The sequence below is a fragment of the Thunnus thynnus genome, chromosome 22, assembly GCF_963924715.1.
Source record: "Thunnus thynnus chromosome 22, fThuThy2.1, whole genome shotgun sequence".
In the NCBI taxonomy this organism is placed as follows: Eukaryota; Metazoa; Chordata; class Actinopteri; order Scombriformes; family Scombridae; genus Thunnus; species Thunnus thynnus.
The window spans coordinates 18,616,734-18,636,284 of NC_089538.1; the positions used below are offsets into that span (position 1 = coordinate 18,616,734).

General features: G+C 40.7%; 1 protein-coding gene across 2 annotated transcripts in view; it reads right to left on the bottom strand.

The window, feature by feature from the left end:
- LOC137174312 (solute carrier family 12 member 6-like) overlaps positions 1 to 19,551 on the bottom strand; it is a 28,815-nt gene that overhangs the window by 4,377 nt on the left and 4,887 nt on the right. Inside the window, exons 3-24 of one of the 2 annotated variants that reach the window (XM_067579511.1) lie at positions 16,044 to 16,138; positions 15,341 to 15,469; positions 13,478 to 13,624; positions 13,309 to 13,363; positions 9,741 to 9,871; positions 8,432 to 8,673; positions 8,224 to 8,348; positions 7,929 to 8,114; positions 7,588 to 7,752; positions 7,002 to 7,100; positions 6,599 to 6,656; positions 6,266 to 6,440; positions 5,487 to 5,605; positions 5,266 to 5,364; positions 5,024 to 5,143; positions 4,688 to 4,792; positions 3,110 to 3,278; positions 2,807 to 3,002; positions 2,544 to 2,713; positions 2,311 to 2,442; positions 2,109 to 2,216; positions 1,781 to 1,843 (exon numbers count right to left, since the gene is read on the bottom strand). In XM_067579511.1, coding sequence (XP_067435612.1) covers positions 1,781 to 1,843; positions 2,109 to 2,216; positions 2,311 to 2,442; positions 2,544 to 2,713; positions 2,807 to 3,002; positions 3,110 to 3,278; positions 4,688 to 4,792; positions 5,024 to 5,143; positions 5,266 to 5,364; positions 5,487 to 5,605; positions 6,266 to 6,440; positions 6,599 to 6,656; positions 7,002 to 7,100; positions 7,588 to 7,752; positions 7,929 to 8,114; positions 8,224 to 8,348; positions 8,432 to 8,673; positions 9,741 to 9,871; positions 13,309 to 13,363; positions 13,478 to 13,624; positions 15,341 to 15,469; positions 16,044 to 16,138 — 2,888 coding nt within the window. The remainder of the gene's footprint in view (positions 1 to 1,780; positions 1,844 to 2,108; positions 2,217 to 2,310; positions 2,443 to 2,543; positions 2,714 to 2,806; positions 3,003 to 3,109; positions 3,279 to 4,687; positions 4,793 to 5,023; positions 5,144 to 5,265; positions 5,365 to 5,486; positions 5,606 to 6,265; positions 6,441 to 6,598; positions 6,657 to 7,001; positions 7,101 to 7,587; positions 7,753 to 7,928; positions 8,115 to 8,223; positions 8,349 to 8,431; positions 8,674 to 9,740; positions 9,872 to 13,308; positions 13,364 to 13,477; positions 13,625 to 15,340; positions 15,470 to 16,043; positions 16,139 to 19,551) is intronic. The other variant, XM_067579512.1, reaches the window with a different exon arrangement.

Consider the following 19,551-nt stretch of genomic DNA (forward strand, 5'->3'; position numbering starts at 1 on the left):
TCGTTGTACCTGTCTGTCTGTGTTTCCTTTGCAGGTGTTTGAGGTGTGGGCTCCAGCGCGGCTGTACCTGGGGGAAAGATACACCTACAGACAACACACGGTCACCTGACTTACTAACACAAAACAACAACAACAAAGGCTGCATCTACTCTAGCCGAAGCGCTGCAGGGAGACTACAGGGGACACGACGACGGCGTTAGTGCTGAGTTTCCTGAACACACAGCGAGACCTGAGTCAAAAGAAAAATGACATAAAATACAAGAAATTTCTTTACTGCTTTATTCCAATGCAGTAAATTTGGAGAAAGAGGCAGTTTTGACTCAGGTCACCATGTATTAACTTTTACTGGACAACTCAAAAACTATTAATATATATTAATATTAATAATACTATATTAATTGAATCCTTCAGATGAAATAGTACTGATTTACATTGATTAAATACTCAGTTTGAGTGTCATAAATGTGAGATCTGACACTTTAATGATCTTTTTTTGTTTGCCTCCTTCACCAGAAAGCTCAAAGATCATGATCAGCTCCATAAAAGCATCCTCTAGTATCAGTAGGGACTCATTGTTTTGGTCAACATTACTTCTCCCTTCTCATTATGCTAATCTGGTCACTAATAATTCATGATACTGGTCTAATATTTGGTAGATTTATTTTGTCTTTTCCTGAAGGATTCATTCGTACATGTGGAAGCTCAGAGGTCTTCGCTGATTTATCAAGAAAACCTCTTTGCTTTGACTTTATGTCCAGGATTATTAACTATGACTAATCTGCTCTACTTGACACAGCTGCTGCTTTACTACTTGCTGTGAAACCAGTAAACTTACATCATCAAAACTCCAGCGTACCCTCTAAGGAAACCAGTGGCAAAAGGAGATTTACATTTCATAAGGTTAATATTAAAGCCGAACGGGAGATGCTGTTGTTTTAGTGCTGCGTTGTTACCTCGTGTCCTCGGTGTATTGTATCTTTCCTTATGTCCTAAATATTCAGCATTTTTGTTTTATTTTCCTTTTCCTGTGAGGTTTCTTGCTACATAAAAAACCAACTCTAACAGTCTGTTTTATGTGGAAAACATGGAAGAAAATAATGATCCCAAAGTCGATGTTCATGGACCCTTTTAAGAGCAGATTTTCTTCACTTTGTTCAAAACTGGGAAGCTTCTGATCCGTCATTTCTCAGCTGAGTTAATGATTCAGACTTGGTTCAACTCACTCCGGATAAACCTTAAATCCTCCGGCTAAAGACTGATCTTCACCACAACAAACATCAAAGCATGCGATAGTGTGAATTCAGCAAATTTTATGCACCTTTCCCTACTTTTCCAGAGGGCACCTCTCTCTTCTTAACTCGCACATAAAAAAGGTGTAACTTTGATTTTAAAATCCCACGTTCATGTGTGTAAGTGTGCACAAACTTTCTCTTGTTCCCTCTCGTACACATGCGAGTAGAAAGAGCTTGATTGTGCAAAATGTTTGCTTTATATTTGCCCAAAACAATATGTGAAATGTAACTGACTTCAAATTACATTTCACATATTATCGTAGCAATTTAATCTAAGACAACGAACAACATTTAAACATTATACAAGATAGAAAATGAGCTTTTCTAAACAATCAACAAGAAAATAAATAAATACATAGTCACAAACTCTTTTAATCAACAGGTGAAACTGTACAAATATCTGTAACCTTCTGTGTCTTTTAACTGTCATATCATTTATATTTGAACCAACTCATGAACTTAAATCTGACCATAACCTCTGACCTCACCTGAGACCTTGTAGCTCCACCTGCCTCTGGCCTACTTTCACTGCTGCTGCTACCAGGATTTCCCTGATAAAATGATGCACGACATTCACAGACAGATCAGACGAGTGCGTTATGGCTGACATTACAACTGCTGTTCATGATAATAATGACTCATGACACTGCTGACGAGTCGTTTAAAATCGACTCGGGATCCACTGCCAGGACGGCATTTGAGTTTGTTTAAAACTACAGGTGGAGATAAATTCAGTGACCCCTTAATATATGTGCCCACACTCTTTTACGTTGCTGCAAACATGCACTGTAATCTTTTAGTCTGACGTAAACTCACCTCTCTGTCTCGGTCTGACTTAGACAGTCGCATCTGTCTGAGCATCTGAGACCGCTGCTCCATCATCAGGGTCCTTTCATATGTGTACGCGCTGATATCGCTGTCGTGCTTGAGGGGCGGAGAAAGACGCGTTCAGAGAAGAACAGACAAGATTCTCGAAAGATCGTCTTAATAATATAAATAAAACTCCCCCCCAGCGTACCATCTCAACTACTTCCACCTCAGCCTCGATGCGTAGGTGATAGAGGAAGGTTGCCAGATCTTTCTTCATCTGGATTGAATTATCCTCCATCTGGGCCACTGTGAAGATCCGCATCCCGCACTTGCGCCACACCTGAGAAGAAGAGAACAGTCAAATGCGGCAGTTAGTGACACTGCAGTACTCTTAAAAAAGGGAAACAGGAGCTTAAAAGACTTTTAAACACACTCTCCTACCTTGTGTTGACGCAGCAGGAAGGGCAGCAGCATCAGCATCCCGCCGTCGTGGACGATCCACCAGACGTCGATGTAGCCCTCTGTGCACGGCTCGCTGTTGCTAGGGAACAGAGAGATGTTTTTGGGCACCAGAAGGGCCAGGTGGGCTGCTGTGGTCACCCGCACTGTGTCTGGAAGGAAGAGAGGGGGCGCCGTTAGCCTGCTGACCGTGACGCAAAATCTGAAAAATCATGGGATTGTTTTCTCCATCCTCTTCGACTCACTGATGAAGGTCTTCCAGGACTGCGGGTCCTCACTCTGCCTCCAGGCGTGAGGCCAGCCCATCACCACGGTGTTGGGTTTCATTCCTCCCAGACCGCTGGACTGGATCATGTGGCTGATACCTTCGCGAGGCTTCTGCGCCACGATGCACTGACAGAAGCCCTTCACGCGCTCCTTATCCATCAGGTGCTTCAGAGTCTGAGGTACATTTGAGAAACAGTTTAACTTTCTGTCATCTGAAAGATGAACAAAACTTTAAATGAAACAGACTTTTCCATGTCAATATATACACAAACATCCCCCACCTGTTCGGCAGCGAGAGCCTCTCCGTAGCTTTGCAGGAAGTTGCCGGAGACAACGGTGCCAACGATGGTCAGGCCCTTTCCCGCCTTCAGCTGGCTGGCGAACGTCAGCAGGCGAGGAGACTTGACGTGGGCGTCTTCATCCAGTTTTAGTAAAACCAACAGCTGTGGCCTGGAGAGGAAAAAGGAAAGGAGAGGAGTAGGTTTGTGTGTTAATAGATATAAAAAAAAAAAATCAATAACAGTGGAACTTTTGCCATGAAAAGGTTTTCCCACACAATCTATAAACATCTTCCTGTATACGTGATGAAGACTATCAATAATACAGTACGTGACCCCAGACAGCACAGTTGTGATCTGCCATACAATACAAAATACAGCAGAAAACATGTACTGTTACACTCCTATAGTGTTTTATTATACAGTAAATCTTTAAACTACTAAATGGAAATTTTCTTTCCCCAAAAAAGTCTCCTATAAGAGATATGTAATGTTACAGAGGTCACTTGTAGCCTCTGTCTAAAACAGGTTGATTTAGCTCCTCTCTCTTTGAGGCCCTCTCCTCGGATTTCATTTCTTTTTCCTGTTCTTTACTCAAATATCAACTTTTTCAAATACATCTGTTCATGTTTGAGCCCAGATCTGATCCGAAATATCCGAGTGGACGATGCAAACAACCCGTTAGCAAGAAAAGGCTACAGGACGGACGGCCGATTGTGGGCGAACAATGTGACGTGAGTTCGATGGGGAAGTAGAGGTAACTTTGCAAACCGAAGTCCTGGCTTTTGTCTTTCAGGGAGCATTTTTACATAAGTTCACCTCAGGTTTTGGAACTTCGACTATGTTTAACAGACAACCGACATCATAACAGTATAAAAATAATAGAAAAATCACAAAAAGCATGTTATGTCCCCTTTAAAATCCACTCTTACTGCTCTCACTAGTGTCATTTCCAGCTCAACAACGCAGCTGTTTTTAGTGATAAAACTCTGATAAACTGGCTCCGAATGGCAGCTGGTCAATGTGTAAATGAGCAACTATTAAGGTGATAATATGTCAATTTTGTGTGTACAGCTTGTTGCATTGCTCACAAGTGGCAAAAAAAACATCAATTAATGCAGGTTGATATAATTTTTGTTTAAAATCAGTATATTGTCGTTAGGGGGTGTAACAGGAAGTGATGAGGAAAAAGCAACAAGGTCATTACCACAAAAACAGGCCTATAAGGTTTAATAATTATTACTCAGCTTTTTTGTCTGATTCATATCAGTTACTGGTGACCCAGTGACATATGTTCAGTGGCTCTGTTCTGGTCTGCTGTCTGTGGGTTTGGAGCCTCTGGTTTACGTGACTGGATCTTCACTGTGTTCTTAAATACATTTAGAAATTACTCATTTTTTAAAAACTCCAATTACAATCACTCAAGGCCCACTGGCAGTATAAAAAGGTGTTTCTGGTGATATAAAGCAGTTCTATTTCATGAATGGTATGTATGTTGAGGTTTATCATGGAAACCTACACAGTGTTATGATAAATTGAATGAATGAGTGATATGAAAAGATGAACAAAGCAGGTCAGTACCTCCAGTTTTTGGTGTGAGGTGGTCCCTCCTCTAACCTCAGGAGGGCATAACGGGCAGCACTGAGCGAGAGACCGCGGATCCCATCCCCCCACTCTTTCTCGGCTCTGACACAAACACACACACACACACACACACAGACATATATAGAATATATAAGGACATAAAGGTAAATACTGTGATATATTCTCTCCTGACACACACCCACAAAAACAGGTGATTCATACTGGAAACAGACATATTAATGCAATAATAGTTCACACACACACACACACACAACTTGACCATGCCGTACATGTACAATCATGTCAGGGGAATACATCTCCATGGCAACATACCCGTGGTACTCTATGTACTTGTAGATCATGCCTGCTATCACCATAGCAACGATTGCGTAGTACCAAGAGGAGATGAACATGAGCGCCAGGCAGATGGTCATCCCCAAAAATGACAAGGTCCTGGACAGAGACAAGCACCGGAGGCAGAGATCAGTGTGTGTTTATGTGTGTGTGTGTGTGTGTGTGTGAATGTGTCAGTGTGTGTGTGTGTGTGTGTCAGTGTGTGTGTGTGTGTGTGGTACCAGTGGTAGTAGGAGAAGCGAGGCCTCCAATTAGGCGTCCTCAGGAGGGTCTGAAGGGCACAGGCCAGGTTCACAAACAGATAACACATCAGGAAGAACCTAGACAAAGAGACACAATGAAGAGTTAAAAAAAAAAAATATTGGTAACACAAGAGTGAGACAGCTGGGAGCGAGATATCCTTTGTACACACACACACATACACACACAGCCTGTGTCTCACATTGTCAGGATGGGAGCCACCAGGTCCAGAGAGGCGATGAGAATCCCCAGCTCGGCTATCAGGGCCGTCAGCAGCAGGGCCCAGGTCGGCTCCCCGTTAGCTTTCCCGTGCCCAAACACCTAGCGGGACATATATACATAAAAGAATGTAAAACGTGTGCAGGTGCAACATGTAAATCATACTAAAAATGAGTTAAAGGTTTACTCTTAACATAATAATACAGTATGTGCTTGTCTGTCCAGATAGTTTCAGTTTGAGGTTATTTCTCTCTAGCTCGCTCCAACACAATCATCTTAATGGCTTTTAGTTCTGGGTACTCATAAATGTCAAAAAACGTAATGACATGATAAGTTACCACATAAGTCAGGAATTTACTTCAGCAAAACATGTTACGAAAACATGTCTGCCTTCAGAAACTCCTGGAGGTTAATGCGCTAACTAAGCCCTTCTGTTGCTGTGATTCTCTCCATACATCTGTTGTGAATATTTAAATGTCAAGTCCTCAATATAATAGGACCCCCACTTCTTCAAAAGTCATTTCCACAAAAAAATATTGTCTTATATTAGAGCCAATATGGTAATTCACCCCATTACTAAAACAGTATTTATTTTAAACCAAACTTTGTGATGGCTTGAGCGCAGCAAACAAATGCTACTGAGCTACATTACTTTAGGATAAACTACAGGATACATGGATCACACTCCAGGTCGAACGAAACGCACGTTATTATTTTAATTTTGGTTCTCTGTAATCAAAAATTAGAAGCTGGGGCTCTAACCCGGAGGAAGGGGATGATGTTGTCCTTGGCGATGGCCTGCAGGAGTCGGGGAGCGCCGGTCAGCGACTGGAGGCCAGCGCCACACGTTGAGAAGAAAGAGCCGACCACTATGACCCAGGGAGTGGGCCAAGCCAGAATCCCCACCACCAGATTCCCTTTAACTGAGTCTCCAAACCTGCAGGAGGAAGAAGATGTGTATTAAGTTCTTTTTCATAGCAGCAGATAGAAATATTACAACTGTTTTTCACATGTAGAAATGTCTCGATCTCTCACTCATTAAAAGGACATCAGACACTTAAACGCATAGACAGATAGAAGAAAAGATAAACTGACTTGTCTCTGAGGACGACGCCGTCGATGCAGGCTCCGAACAAAACAACACTGGACAAGTCTGGACGGACAGCACTCAGGAAAACACTAAGCAGTCAAATCATATCAAAACAAATGTATCCCGAGTGCCTTTTTTTGAATATGAAATTCATTATCATCTTCACGCTGCGAACAATAAAACAAGCACTCAGTTTAGCTGAAGTGACAGTCATTAAACTCTACAGCAACATAAAAACATAATCTATGTTGTGAAAAAAGGGAAACAGATTATTTCCATAATAATAAAAGAGAAAAGCTACTTGTGTTGTAATTGTTATACCCAGCGGGACAAAATGTGTGAACGGTTGCTTTGAGTTGTTTTTTTTGAATGACGAGCGTCCGCCACTCGAAACAACAGAAAGGATACAAACAATGGAGGTGGTGAGGATGGCGAGGATGGTTCCGATGGGGATGGAGCGCTGGGCGTCTTTCAGATCCCCCGACCGGTTAGAACCGGCCATGATTCCTGCGGGAAAGAAGAAAACCGTCACAGTTAAAACACAAGTAAGAGGAGATTATTAATATTAGCAATAGCACCCTAATTATATATCATTATTAATCATTGCTGATGCTGCTGTCAGGTGACATCTTGCGATATAAAAATGCCAAATTCAAATGCTTTTAAAAAATTATCTAGTGACTTTTTAGTGGTTAAGCAGTTTCAGTTAGTTTTTAAATTAACTATGTAAGAGATGTAAAGATTTAACTGTTTAAAAGTTAAAAATATGAAAATAAAACGAGGCAATTTTATTAAATATTCAATTCATGGATCAAGTGAAATCCATAAATAGATGGCTGACAGAACAAGAGATTGTGAAAGAGCAGGAAGAATCAATATCACACCCACTGTGCTCTTCCTGTCAGTGGTTGCAAAAAATTATGTTTATATTTCTTCTGTTTCTATTTCTACCTTTTAACATTTGAGGAATCGCAAGAAAAAAAACACACAGTACCTGTGACAGAGGGGAAGAAGATGCCCACTAGCAGTGTGAAGGAGGTGGTGATGTCAGCGAACACATAAGGCTGCTGAGTGGACGCCGGGTGCGCGGCGTGAGAGGAGCTCAGGGACGCTTTCTCCACCACGTCCCCTTTGCTGAGGTAGGAGCTCCACAAGTTCTCTGTGAGAAGATTTAATACGTGCTGGTTAGACGGAGTATTATTCTGTAGTCCGTATGAACTGAATATATCACGTATGTAGTCAATTATTTATTCTGTCTATCAACCAATCAATTAATCGACTAATTGTTTCAGCTCTAGATATACACCCTTTGAAACACACACACACACACATTACCTGAAATGATCCCACTGGCCAGACCGGGGATTCCTTCGATTTTTGTGAAATTGTTGTTCATGAAGTAGTCGTCACAGGAGGCGTTGAGTTCTGCGCTCTGGCAAAACTGGCTCCAGATATATGTGGTCTTCTCCACGACAACGGCAACATGGCCGGGGTCGAGGGTCGGGCCCACTGTGACGTTTTCTATTGAAAGGAATGATGGTGTGAAAAAAAAAAAAAAATCAAGATCGGTGAGAGCGAGCGTCTCTGTCGGTGTAGTAGCAAATATCAATAATTGAACTCTTGCACCCACCGCTGGTAAACGTGAAGTTGTTGTCTTTCTCCACTGGCTCTTTGATAGACAGCAGGATGGTTTTCGCACAATTGTGGTCCATGAGATCGTGTCCGTTGATAGTTCTGTTTCCTAGCATGCACACCCTGCGGACAGAGGCCCATTGGTAGGTCAAAACGGCGAGGATTAGAGGGCCGGTTGACTTTTTAGAAGTGATTATGACACTTACGGGAAATTTGGCGGTTTGAAGGCGGACACCAGCGCTCCGATGTAGATGGAAATGATGGAGACGATGACGCAGGCCAAGAAGATGGAGGCCAGTTTGTTGACGTACTTCACGCCCACAAAGACCAGCAAGCACATCAGGAGGAGACAGATGGAGCCGTAGACACGCATGTTGTTCAACAGGGCCGCCCCTTCACCTTCAAGCCCCTTGGCTTTAAAGATGGCTGCATCAGGCGCTATATACATCTGGAGGGAGACGAGAGCGAGACAGAACGCAACAGAGATGAAGACCTCCCGAGGGGCGGACAGACATGCTGAAATGAATAAATTATATAATCTCATTAAAAAGTGCAAATACAAGATGCATAATTGTGCCGATATTTTTTTTAGGTACTTGAAGCTACAAGGAACTGCTAATAATGGGGTTGATAATGGTGCAGATTAGGGTGGAGCAATGAAGAGTTTGCTGTTTATACTGTGGTAATAATCCCTTTAATATATCTGGTTGTATTAGATGTTTGTGGGCAATGAACAGGACATGATTTTTGAATCAATGTATCTTGACTTAATATGTCAGATTAGCCAAAAACAGGGATTCCCATTTATTTATTTTACCCATAAACCGTTTCTCAATTGATTTTCTAGAAAAAATTTACCATATCACAACACACAGTGCCAGTCAAAAGTTTGGACAAACATTCCTGGTACTGTATATTATAATATATAATTACTGATAGAGTATTTGATCCATATCGCTCACTCCAAGCCCAAAGCAAAACAGTGATGATATGTTGACAAGAAGTCTCTATAATCTCATTAATAAGACAAAGAAAGCAAAGAAAAACCCTTTCATTACTTCAGAAAAGCCATAAGTGAACCAATAAACAGTTGAGTCGACAAATCTCATCAACACTGAATTCATCCTACTTACAAGGACATGATATATCATATTCCTCTGTGCTGTAGACCTCCGTTGTTCAAAAACTATTAAAAAAAACCACCTCAATAAGCCACACCGCTGCACTGGGTGACATGTTCCTTCACCAGGAAGCTTGTGGTCACATTAAGAAACAGCTCCTGATAACAGCATTCACGCTAAACTGCACATTTCTCAAACTAATTCAGTACAAAGTCGAGAAGTTGTGATATGTAGCACAACAAGCTAGTTTTTGGACAACAATGGAGGTCTAAAGGATCTACAGGAATGAGATATATCAGGATTTGGATAACAGACGTGATGTTGGTGAAAGCTAAATGATTAACATAGCGATGATGATGACGACGATGATGATGATGAGGAAGCCAAAACCCACCAGGAGGATCTCGATGGCTCCCAGGATGTACATGGCTCCGGCGAAGGTGGTGCCCAGGTAGAAACAGAGGCCCACCGCCCCCCCAAACTCTGGACCCAGAGAGCGACTGATCATGAAGTAAGAGCCTCCCGCTGGAGAGGGAGGAAGAGAGAGAGCGAGGAAGAGAGAGGGAGGAAGAGGGAGAGGGAGAGAGATGGAGAGAGAGAGCAGGGCAGGTTGTACATCAAGGTTGGAAGAAGTGGAAATGGACAGAGAGACAGAAAAGTATGAAAAATGGGGAAAAAAGGAAGATTGTAAAGACCGAGGGAGGAAGAGGAAGAGGAGGGTCATACAGGTAAAGATGAAGAGAGAGAGAGAGAGAGAGAGAGGAGGTGGGACATAAGGAGAGAGAGAGAGAGAAAGAGAGAGAGAGGGATGGATGGTTAGTAACATTATGATGTTAGGAGGAAAACAGAGAGAAAAGAGGACAGCTGATGTGAGAAGTCATCCTATGCTTGTAGAAATAAGCATGATGTTCTACGTGACACATTGGAGAAAGAAAACAGAGCAGACCTTTGGTCAAATCGTATCTGCATATATAACTCTTAACAACTGTTTTTTTGCCTCACTTGAAGTACTTGAAGTGTTAGGTTTACTACAACTCCTGGAGTATCAGTATACTTTCATGTACTCAAAGCTGGCGTACACCTTTTCACAGTGTTTCCTTGTTGAGCTAACTCAAGCGTGGAATTTAGTAATAAAGGGACTCCAACTTTAGAAAATATCCACTCGGAGTCTTATAAGCCTCTGCTGAATGTCCTTGAAATATAAAAGTTTATATTCCTCAAAGTAAGATATCAAATACAGAATTGTTTCGGTATTACAGCTCCTAGTAACTCCTCATAATGACATCAGATTGTTCACGCACGCTCACAAATGGCGTCCGTTCTGTAGCCTTTGTGGCTAAGGTTGTTATTTCACGGGTTGTTCGCATTGTCCGCTCGTATATTTCAGATCGAATTTGGGCTTGAACATGTACAGATATATTAGAAATTTTCTATTTGAGTAAAGAACGAGAAAAAGAAGTAGTGTGATGAGGAGCAACTTCCAGGGGCTGACCAATCGGAAAAGAGGGGCGGGGCCTTAAAGAGACAGGAGCTAAAACAGCCTGTTTCAGACAGAGGCTGAACTGAGGGGGCTGCATAAAGGGACAATACAAGATAAATAAGGAGTTTTTTTTAACTGGAAACCATACAACTGGAGCCCCAGAATATAAATATAAACCTGGAAAATGTACGTGACACCTTTTAATATCCACAATGGTAAGATACTTCGGGCCTAATTGTGTTGAACCTTCCCATCTGGTACTCCAAGTGAGCTCAAGCAAACAGTGAGAATAATTTGCTGATACAATTTGAACCAGTTATAAAACAGATTATATGGGGAAATCATACAGTAAGAGCATCTACAAAAATTCACAACTGACTGTAAGCTCAGAATTCAGCGTTTGGTTTCCAAAATACTGTATTTTCTTGTACATCTGACAAAAATCAGCAGTTTCCAAAACGGATATATATGAAAATGATATTGTAGGTTTGAGCTTCCTGAAGCACAAAAACATATTTAATTGATAAACTGAATGATCGCCCCCCACCCTGACTCCCACAAAAGGTCCCAAAAACAGTGTCTGTAAAGCTTTCTGCAGACATCTCATTGAACTCCAAAGATTAACGACAAAACAGCTTCAATCTTTGTTGTTAGTAAAAACAATCAGCAGTATTTGAGAAGCCAAACACTTTTGATTACATCTCTCCATTAACCACAAGTGAACTACATACATACAGTATTAACTACCATCTGAGACTACAGTAGATGGTGAGAAAGCATGAGCGCTCGAAGCTGAGAAAAAGAGAGAGAGAGAGAGAGAGAGAGAGAGCATGGAATGAAATGTCGGATGCCAAACAAGACATGTTAGACATTAATTCGCTATGTTACCGAAGGGTTTTCAGTCTACATTCAATTATCGAAATGTCACATGCTAGTGGAAATATCACACTACTTTGACATTTTTGGATATTTGTCTAAAAAGGCGTTTCAGTGACAGGTAAAGTCGATGGCGGATAAATATCCTGGGTTTTTTTTTTGGTTTTTTTTTAATGTGTGTACAGACAGAGAGGGAGAGGTAGACAGAGGGAGAGACAGGACAAACAGAAATAACACTCGTTAGAAAAACATAACGGCTACATATACTGTATCACTAACACTATCCAAGCTCGAAGGGAGCTAAAAAAAAAAAAACAAGAATAAAAACAAAGATAAAAAACAATCTGGAAGTTTCTAATGAATATCTACAGTTATTACCTGGCAGGGTAAATTTAAAATGTTAAACTGTTTAAAAAGGCTCCAATTAGCTGCGTGATGAGTCACGTACTGAAGCTTACAAGTTGCTAACAACTTCCTTATCATCAAAATGAATGTTGGCTACATTTGCATGTCGTCACTAACGAGCCGTGAGGTCGATTTGTGTAAAAGCGCAAGATAAGACAACGTGCTGCTGATACAAATGTTGTGCATGTCAGCATGCAAAAGGACAAGCTCTTACTGTCTGATGAGATAACACGGGAGTGATCATAAATTATGACTGTGACGGCGCACAGAGACAACGTGCAGCACTCTGGGAAAAATAGTTTTTTTTTATCTTAGTATTGGTTTTACAGGATTTTTGAATCAATTTACTGTGACTGGAAAGAATTTAACTTAATTTTATTTAACTGCATTAACAAAAAAACAAGCATTCATTCTGTTTATTGTATCTATGAACTGTTTCTGAACACTTACTATTCATTTTTACCTTTAATGTCAGAATCAATGCTGGATTTTTGAGGCTTATCCATTAAATTCAGTTATAAAAGGACTTAGATATATACTTAACAAGACATTTTACAGCTGAAAAGTAAATTTGTCAGTGTTCTCCACTGGTGACACTATTTCTAAATTACCTCTCGCACATTTTTTGACATTTCTGTGCCGAAATGTCAAAAAATAGCAGCCGTATACGCCACTACCAATATATCGGCAATGAGCTAATATCTGCCTATATATTGGCCAGGTGGATTTATTAGCTCTAGCTCTACAATTAATGATTATAATAGATTAATAATTACTACTTTATTACTTTTTTTTTTTTAATTCTTAGTAATTATTTAGTCTGTACAATGTAAAAAAAATAAAAAATGTCAGCACAAGATCTTTTGTTTGCTACAATCAGTAATCAAAAAATGTGAAAATATCAAATTTTATGCCAACACAACACAAAGAAAAGCAACTTAATCCTGGCATTTTCAAGCTTTAACCATTAAACACTTAATATTTTTACTTTTTTTTCCTTAATGATTGATTAATAGTCTTCTATCAATCAGCTATAAATTAACTGTAATCATGTCATCTCGTATTAAGGACCACAACATTGCCAAAACTTTACAGTAAGCTTTGTGTTTTAGAGTAAGAGAGATTACCATGATACACTGACACCGTTCAATCCACGTGTATGGAAAGGCTGAAAAGGAGAGAAGGAGAGGTGAAGAAATACCTGGTACAACTCCGTTAGTGGCGATTGCACTCATCGATATCGCAGTCAACATCGTCTGAGGGGATACAGACAGAAAGAGAGATTTTAGCCAGTTTGGAAAGTTAAGATTTTCTCAGCTTTACATCGCTATTGAAAGAACCATGTGTGAGAAATACATCAAAATACTCACACAGCAACAGCAAATGAAGACAATGCAGAGGCCCTGCAGCACCCCGGCGCTTCCCACCACCCACGTCAACCGCAGGAACAAGATCACACCGAAGATGTTCTGCAGGCACGGCAGGTAAACGCCCATAAACGTCCCCATCTGTGGCGACTGGAACCAGTAGGCGGAGGGGACAAAAAAAAAAATCAAGATAGTACATCATGTTATAATGGATGTTCTCCTTTTCTTTTTTATATAAACAGATAAACCCCCCCCCCCTCCCCGATGCACCACACTTATGTTAATGCTTATACTGAACACACTGCTTTGCCAGACGGGACGTTAAGTAATGTTTTGGTTCGACTCTCCAATCCGTCTGTTTGGCAAATGTGTCCGATCCTGCAAAAAAGTGCAATCAGAACAGGGTGGAAATGGGAAATTACTCCAAACCACCACAACAGACAGTCTTATCTAATTCAGCCGGCTCCTTATCAGCGAGGACTGCAGCGCCGATCAGGGTCACATCCTACTGCGCTTTCACTCGCAGACACCGAGTCAAGAGGGCAACAACGGAGGATGTAATTAGTCTCGGACAAGGACTCGATGACCATTATGTTAAAAAGATGGATGAACACTTTTACACTATGTTTCTATTTATGAGTGAAGCTTTACAGCTGAAACATGTGCGCTAATAACCACATAAAAGTCATTTAAGGACACATCTTACTGTTATCATGGCAAGCTCAACTTCGTACCTGTTACGCCTCAATCAAACGCACAATCACCATCTTGGTTATGACTGTATTAGTATGAGATCATTATACCTCAAGACAAAGTACATTAGAGATCATACATGTACAGTATGTGCTGTATGTGGGTCCTACAGTACATTTAATCAACTGCTGATTAAAGTTATAATCCTTCTGATTTTCATAGAATTGAGTCTCGTTTCTTAAACTAATTGTGACATTTCTCAGCAACAGCCATTTGAAACGTGTTTGCATTCTTTAGTTACGTCTTTAATATTGTAGTTTTCATTGTTAGTGGTGGAATCCTTCACACTCACGAGAGATTAACAGGAAACAAGGCATGTATGTAGTCCAGCGTTATTGTTTTTAATTGTATTTCAATCAATCACACTCACTGTTTACTGTTCAGAATCCTCCGGTCGTATCAGAGCTGATCCAACATTTCCTACTGATGCTATTAAATCATTAAAAGCATCCGACCGGTGAAACACAAAAGAGGCTTTTAGTGTGAAGCAATAACGGGAGACGCTATAAATTTGTCACTGAGATAAGCGCTAACAGCCTTCGTTCATCAAAAATGCATCTAAAAAGACATGGTCATTTTCAAAAAAAAAAATTTTTGACAGCGCATCAGTTTTAAATACTGCAGGGAGTCTGTTAGATGAAGAAGCTGAATGTGACGTGTTGCATACCTCCATAACTCCTCCACAACAACTACCGTGACCTGTTGTTGTGCGGGAAACTACTTGTGTCATGTGCAGCAGCGTGACATCAGATTGTAATCTCTCACGGCATGATGGGGGGAAAAAAGGCTGTTTATTGACTGACTTCTTTATTACAAAACAACGTGAATTTGTTTGGCTGCGCTGTAAACACATAAACAAGTTGTTCTTCTGTTGTATTTCTGAGAAAGTAGCTGCTTGAGGAGCGTTTGCTGCCTCCAGAGATCTGAGACTGTGATTTAAAGGTGTGAGAACAGTTACATTTATCAATATGAATTCTGAGGAGTTGAATCATCAATATTCTATTATATAGACACTGTGATATAGACACCGGGTGTTTTTTCTGCACATCAAAGTCCCCTGGAGAGTTTATTATAAGTCAAAAAGGTGATTAATGCACACAGAGTTTGGTATACCTTGCTGGTTTTCTTCTTCTCACCGATGCTCTCGGCCTCCTCGTGTTCCTTGGCACCCTGCGTCAGGTTGGTGTAATTTGCCAGGCGGTTGAGCAGAGAGGACACTTTTGGCCGAGTGTCCATCTCCTCCTGTGGGATGAAAAAGAAAGGGAGTGGAGATAGAAGCGGGAGGGGAAATTGACAAAGGGTAAAAATAGAGCGGACAGAGAGAAGGATGAGGTGACGAGAAGGTGAAGGAAGACAGACAAGGAGAGGTGAGGAACGAGATAGCCGGAGGATAAAGACGGGGTTGACGAGAGAGAGGGATGGAGAGCACAAAGGGAGGCGAAAAAAAAAAAGGAAAGAGTAATGGTTGAGGGCAACAGATAAGACAGAAAGAGGTAAAGTTAAGAAGAATGAAGCAGAAGAGCAGGAAATTGAGGAGAGAAAAAAAAAAAGGTTTATCGAATGAGTGGGAGAGAGAAGACGAGGCGGTTTCTAGTTTCCAACTTATCTGCCGACAACAGCCCAACGCTGGTTATTTTTGGCTCTATTTTAGCAGACAGTTTGGCAAATAAACAGCCACCATTTGGAGGTTCTGTTTTTATCCACGTATGATAATAAAAGACGAGCGAACATTTGAGGAAAGCAGCCAGCGTGGTTGTTGTGGAACATTTCTAAATTGTTATGTGCTTGAACTGGATAACGACTGTGTGTTTCGAACCTCAAATAAGGCCAAGTTTCTGTCGTAGAAGTCGTCGTCATCCACCCCGTGAGTGTTGTTGATGTAAACACTGGAGATTTTGGAGTTTCCATCACCTGGAAAAGGTGGAAGAAAAAAAAAAGGGATGATAAGACAGAAATAAGGAGAGAGAGAGAGAGAGGAACAAAAGGAAAGAGTGACGCAGCAGGAAATCATCTTTAATATGACAGGACACACTGGTGACAACTTTCATCATCGTCAACATAGCTCACACACACACACACACACATACGCACTAGCACACACAGCTTGATGAAATGGCCACCATGTCGCCTGCTCAGTTCCGCCTAAGTCAGCACAGACCACTGCATCAGCAGCATCTGAGTCAGCAACATCACTTCCCTGCCTGCTCCGCTCAAACTGACGGCAGCAAACGGCCATAAGCAGCGTCACACTTAACACAAGGAAACTGACACATGACACACGAGTCGAGACCCAATAAGACAGAAACAAAGAGCGTCGTGCGTTAAAAACACATTCGAGCAAATTGTTGCATTGCTGCGCCCTTTTTCTTAAGTGTTTCCCATCTTTCTATTGTTTAATCGGGGTGATAATAGTGAAAATTACAATTCAGGAATCAAGTCTTCTTTCTTTTTTCTTGTATCCATGTATGCAAGCGTATGTTTACTTGCTTTTATATGATACGTATGCTTGTATTTTATGTCTTTATTACTGTATTGCTCTTGCCTTTGTGAACTTTGTGTTACTTTCTGTATGAAATGTGTCATAGTCTAGACAAGAAAACGTGTGTTCTAGCTGAAAACCAGATCTGTAGCTTTTTGCGATCTAACTGGCAATTTTTTAAACGCAACAGAAAAAACATCAGCAGGTTACACGCTAAGAGAAAAAAAAAAAAAAAAAAAAAAGTCAATAGCCATGTAAAAAGAAATGCTGGCATGTGGCTGGTGGGTTGTAACTTCCCAACCTGTTCACAAGTCCTTCACATGGCCAAAAGATAGCGAGTGTGAAACTGAGTCAAAGAAAACAACTTGCTGGTTAATATTAAATGGAGCGAGAGAGGTGGGAAAAGATTAACTGACGAGCTAATCAGGTTTTTTTTTTTGTCCTGTTAATTTGTTCTTTATATTTAATTTGGCTGATCTTTTACGCCATTTTTCAACACATACATACTTAAAAAAAACCAAAAACAATAAAGGTGTTTTGGATAAATACAGATATAAATCAGTGCGTACACACACATTTTTGTGCGTGTCAACTAACTCGGAGATAAACACAAATACAAACGCCCCCCCCCGTACGTTCAACACCCAACCTGTTGATCAGGACGGTCGAGAGTCAGACGGGCGACAACGTCTCCCGACTGCTCGGACTGTCTCTGTTCAGCCAGACTGACCTGCTCCACAACACAGCTTCAACACACAAATCCCACTTTTACTGTTATTTACTCAAGAACTGTTGTAATTTGGGTGATTCTACGTGGACGATTTGTCGATTAACTCATTAGTCACGTGACAGAAAATTGATTAATTGTTTTAAGAAAAAAAAAAAAAGTAATATTTCTTTGGATCCAGCTTTTCAAATGTCAATATTTTCTGGTTTACTTGGTGTTCTAAGATTGTAAATTGAATTGATCTTTGTGTTTGGACGAACAAATCATGACTTTTGTAGACGTCATCTTGGGTCACCGTCTTCTGACATTCTATACACTAGAATTTATCAATTAATTGATAATCAAACATTTTTGGAGCCCTCAATTGATGCAAACATGATGTATGACCGTAACATAAAAACTAAAAACAATCCCTTGTGAGTTATTACTGTAGAAAGGAATCCTGTCTCGTCCTGTCCTCTGTAAATACCTCAGCTGCTCTACCGCAGCGTTCACACTCAACTTAACACACAGCTGTACATGTCTGTGTGTGTGTGTGTGTGTGTGTGTGTGTGTGTGTGTGTGTGTGTGTGTGTTTCCCTCAGGAGAAGTCCTCCACCTGAGGTTACCACGCCTGAATATGACGCCTTTTATTTTTGTGTGTGTCTGTGACCAACCAGTGAAGCAGAAAGCAGCTAGAGCCAGATGTGTGTGTGTGTGTGTGTATTTGTGGACTACAAGCTGTAAGCACATCAAATTCAATAGAAAAAACTTTATTGGTGTCAAAAATAATGGATCACAGAGCATTCGACCTTTCTGAAAACGCCGCTTCACTCCGCCGGACTCCTTTCCTCTTCATCGCCTTTCCACATCTTGATTCATTAACTTTAAAAACAGCAGCACTTTTCTTGTCAGCATGCTGGTTTTCTATTTCAGCTGCTCTGCTGTTTCTGATTTTTTTTTTTTTTTTTTTTTTTTTGGAGCGGGTGATAGACAGACGGGACAGAAGAGAGGCAACAAAGTCTCTTTCTACGTTTCTCAGCCTGATCGAAACTCAAATCGGATTAACCAGCTCGATTTCTATTTATGGAAGCTTACTAACAACCAACATGGGGCATCCTTACTACTATGCAACTGCTTAAGTGGATCAGTGTTGCTAATACAGTTACAGTTATATCCCCCCTCTTGTTGAGCCTGTGAATCAGCGAGGCTATTCTTAAAACACTTTTTTGGAAAGTGAATTACCGCACATGTCCGCATGACAACCGTTTTCATCTCTCTCGTGAAGGATTTCCTGCTAATGTCGAACTAGACGTACGAACTGAATCCATATGAAAAGGTTTCTGCTTCCAGCTTCTATTAAGTAAAAAAAAAAACTGTAGGTGGGAAGATAACAGAGGAGGGGGGAAGTGAAACCTACACTGTGCTCACGACAGGCCTACCGCTCTCTTATTGTTCTCGCTGTGTGAAATTGAACTGTTGCTTGTTTTAACTCTCAGCTAGAAAACAACTGGGAGAGCTTTAATGACCCAGAAAGTCATGAAACACATTTAAAGAACACATTGTTAAACTTGAGCCATGCAGGAGCATAAACCTAAAAATAGACTTTTTTTTTTTTTTTTTTTGCTTCCCATAAAACCGATATTTTGGAAGATGTCGGAAACCTTGTGAGCCTGAATATCTTTCTTGCCAACGGGAACATCTGACCGGCTCGCTGCTGGGAATTTGTAGTGTGGAGTCAGATCTCAGTGTGCCACATATTAGCTGGTCACTCCTTGATACTCCCTTCCTTTATAAATCCACAAGAATGTAGATGAACTTCTGTTTATTCCGCTATGATCCCTTCAGGACGTATTAAAAAACACAAAAGAAACACAAATTAAGTGACGTGGACGGTGATGCTTGTTGCCTAGTGGTGGGGAAATACAATAAAATAAGGAAGCAACCTAATTATTACACTGATGCTTATCATAGGTCTCATCCTGTCTTATATTAACCTATGATTTATCATTTTCTGGGTTGATATCTCTACAATCGTGTCATGAATATAATAACTCACATCCATTAAAGATGTTTTAAACCCATTTTCACTGATATTTATCATTGTCGCTATTTAAATGAGCCCAAAAAATGAATCAT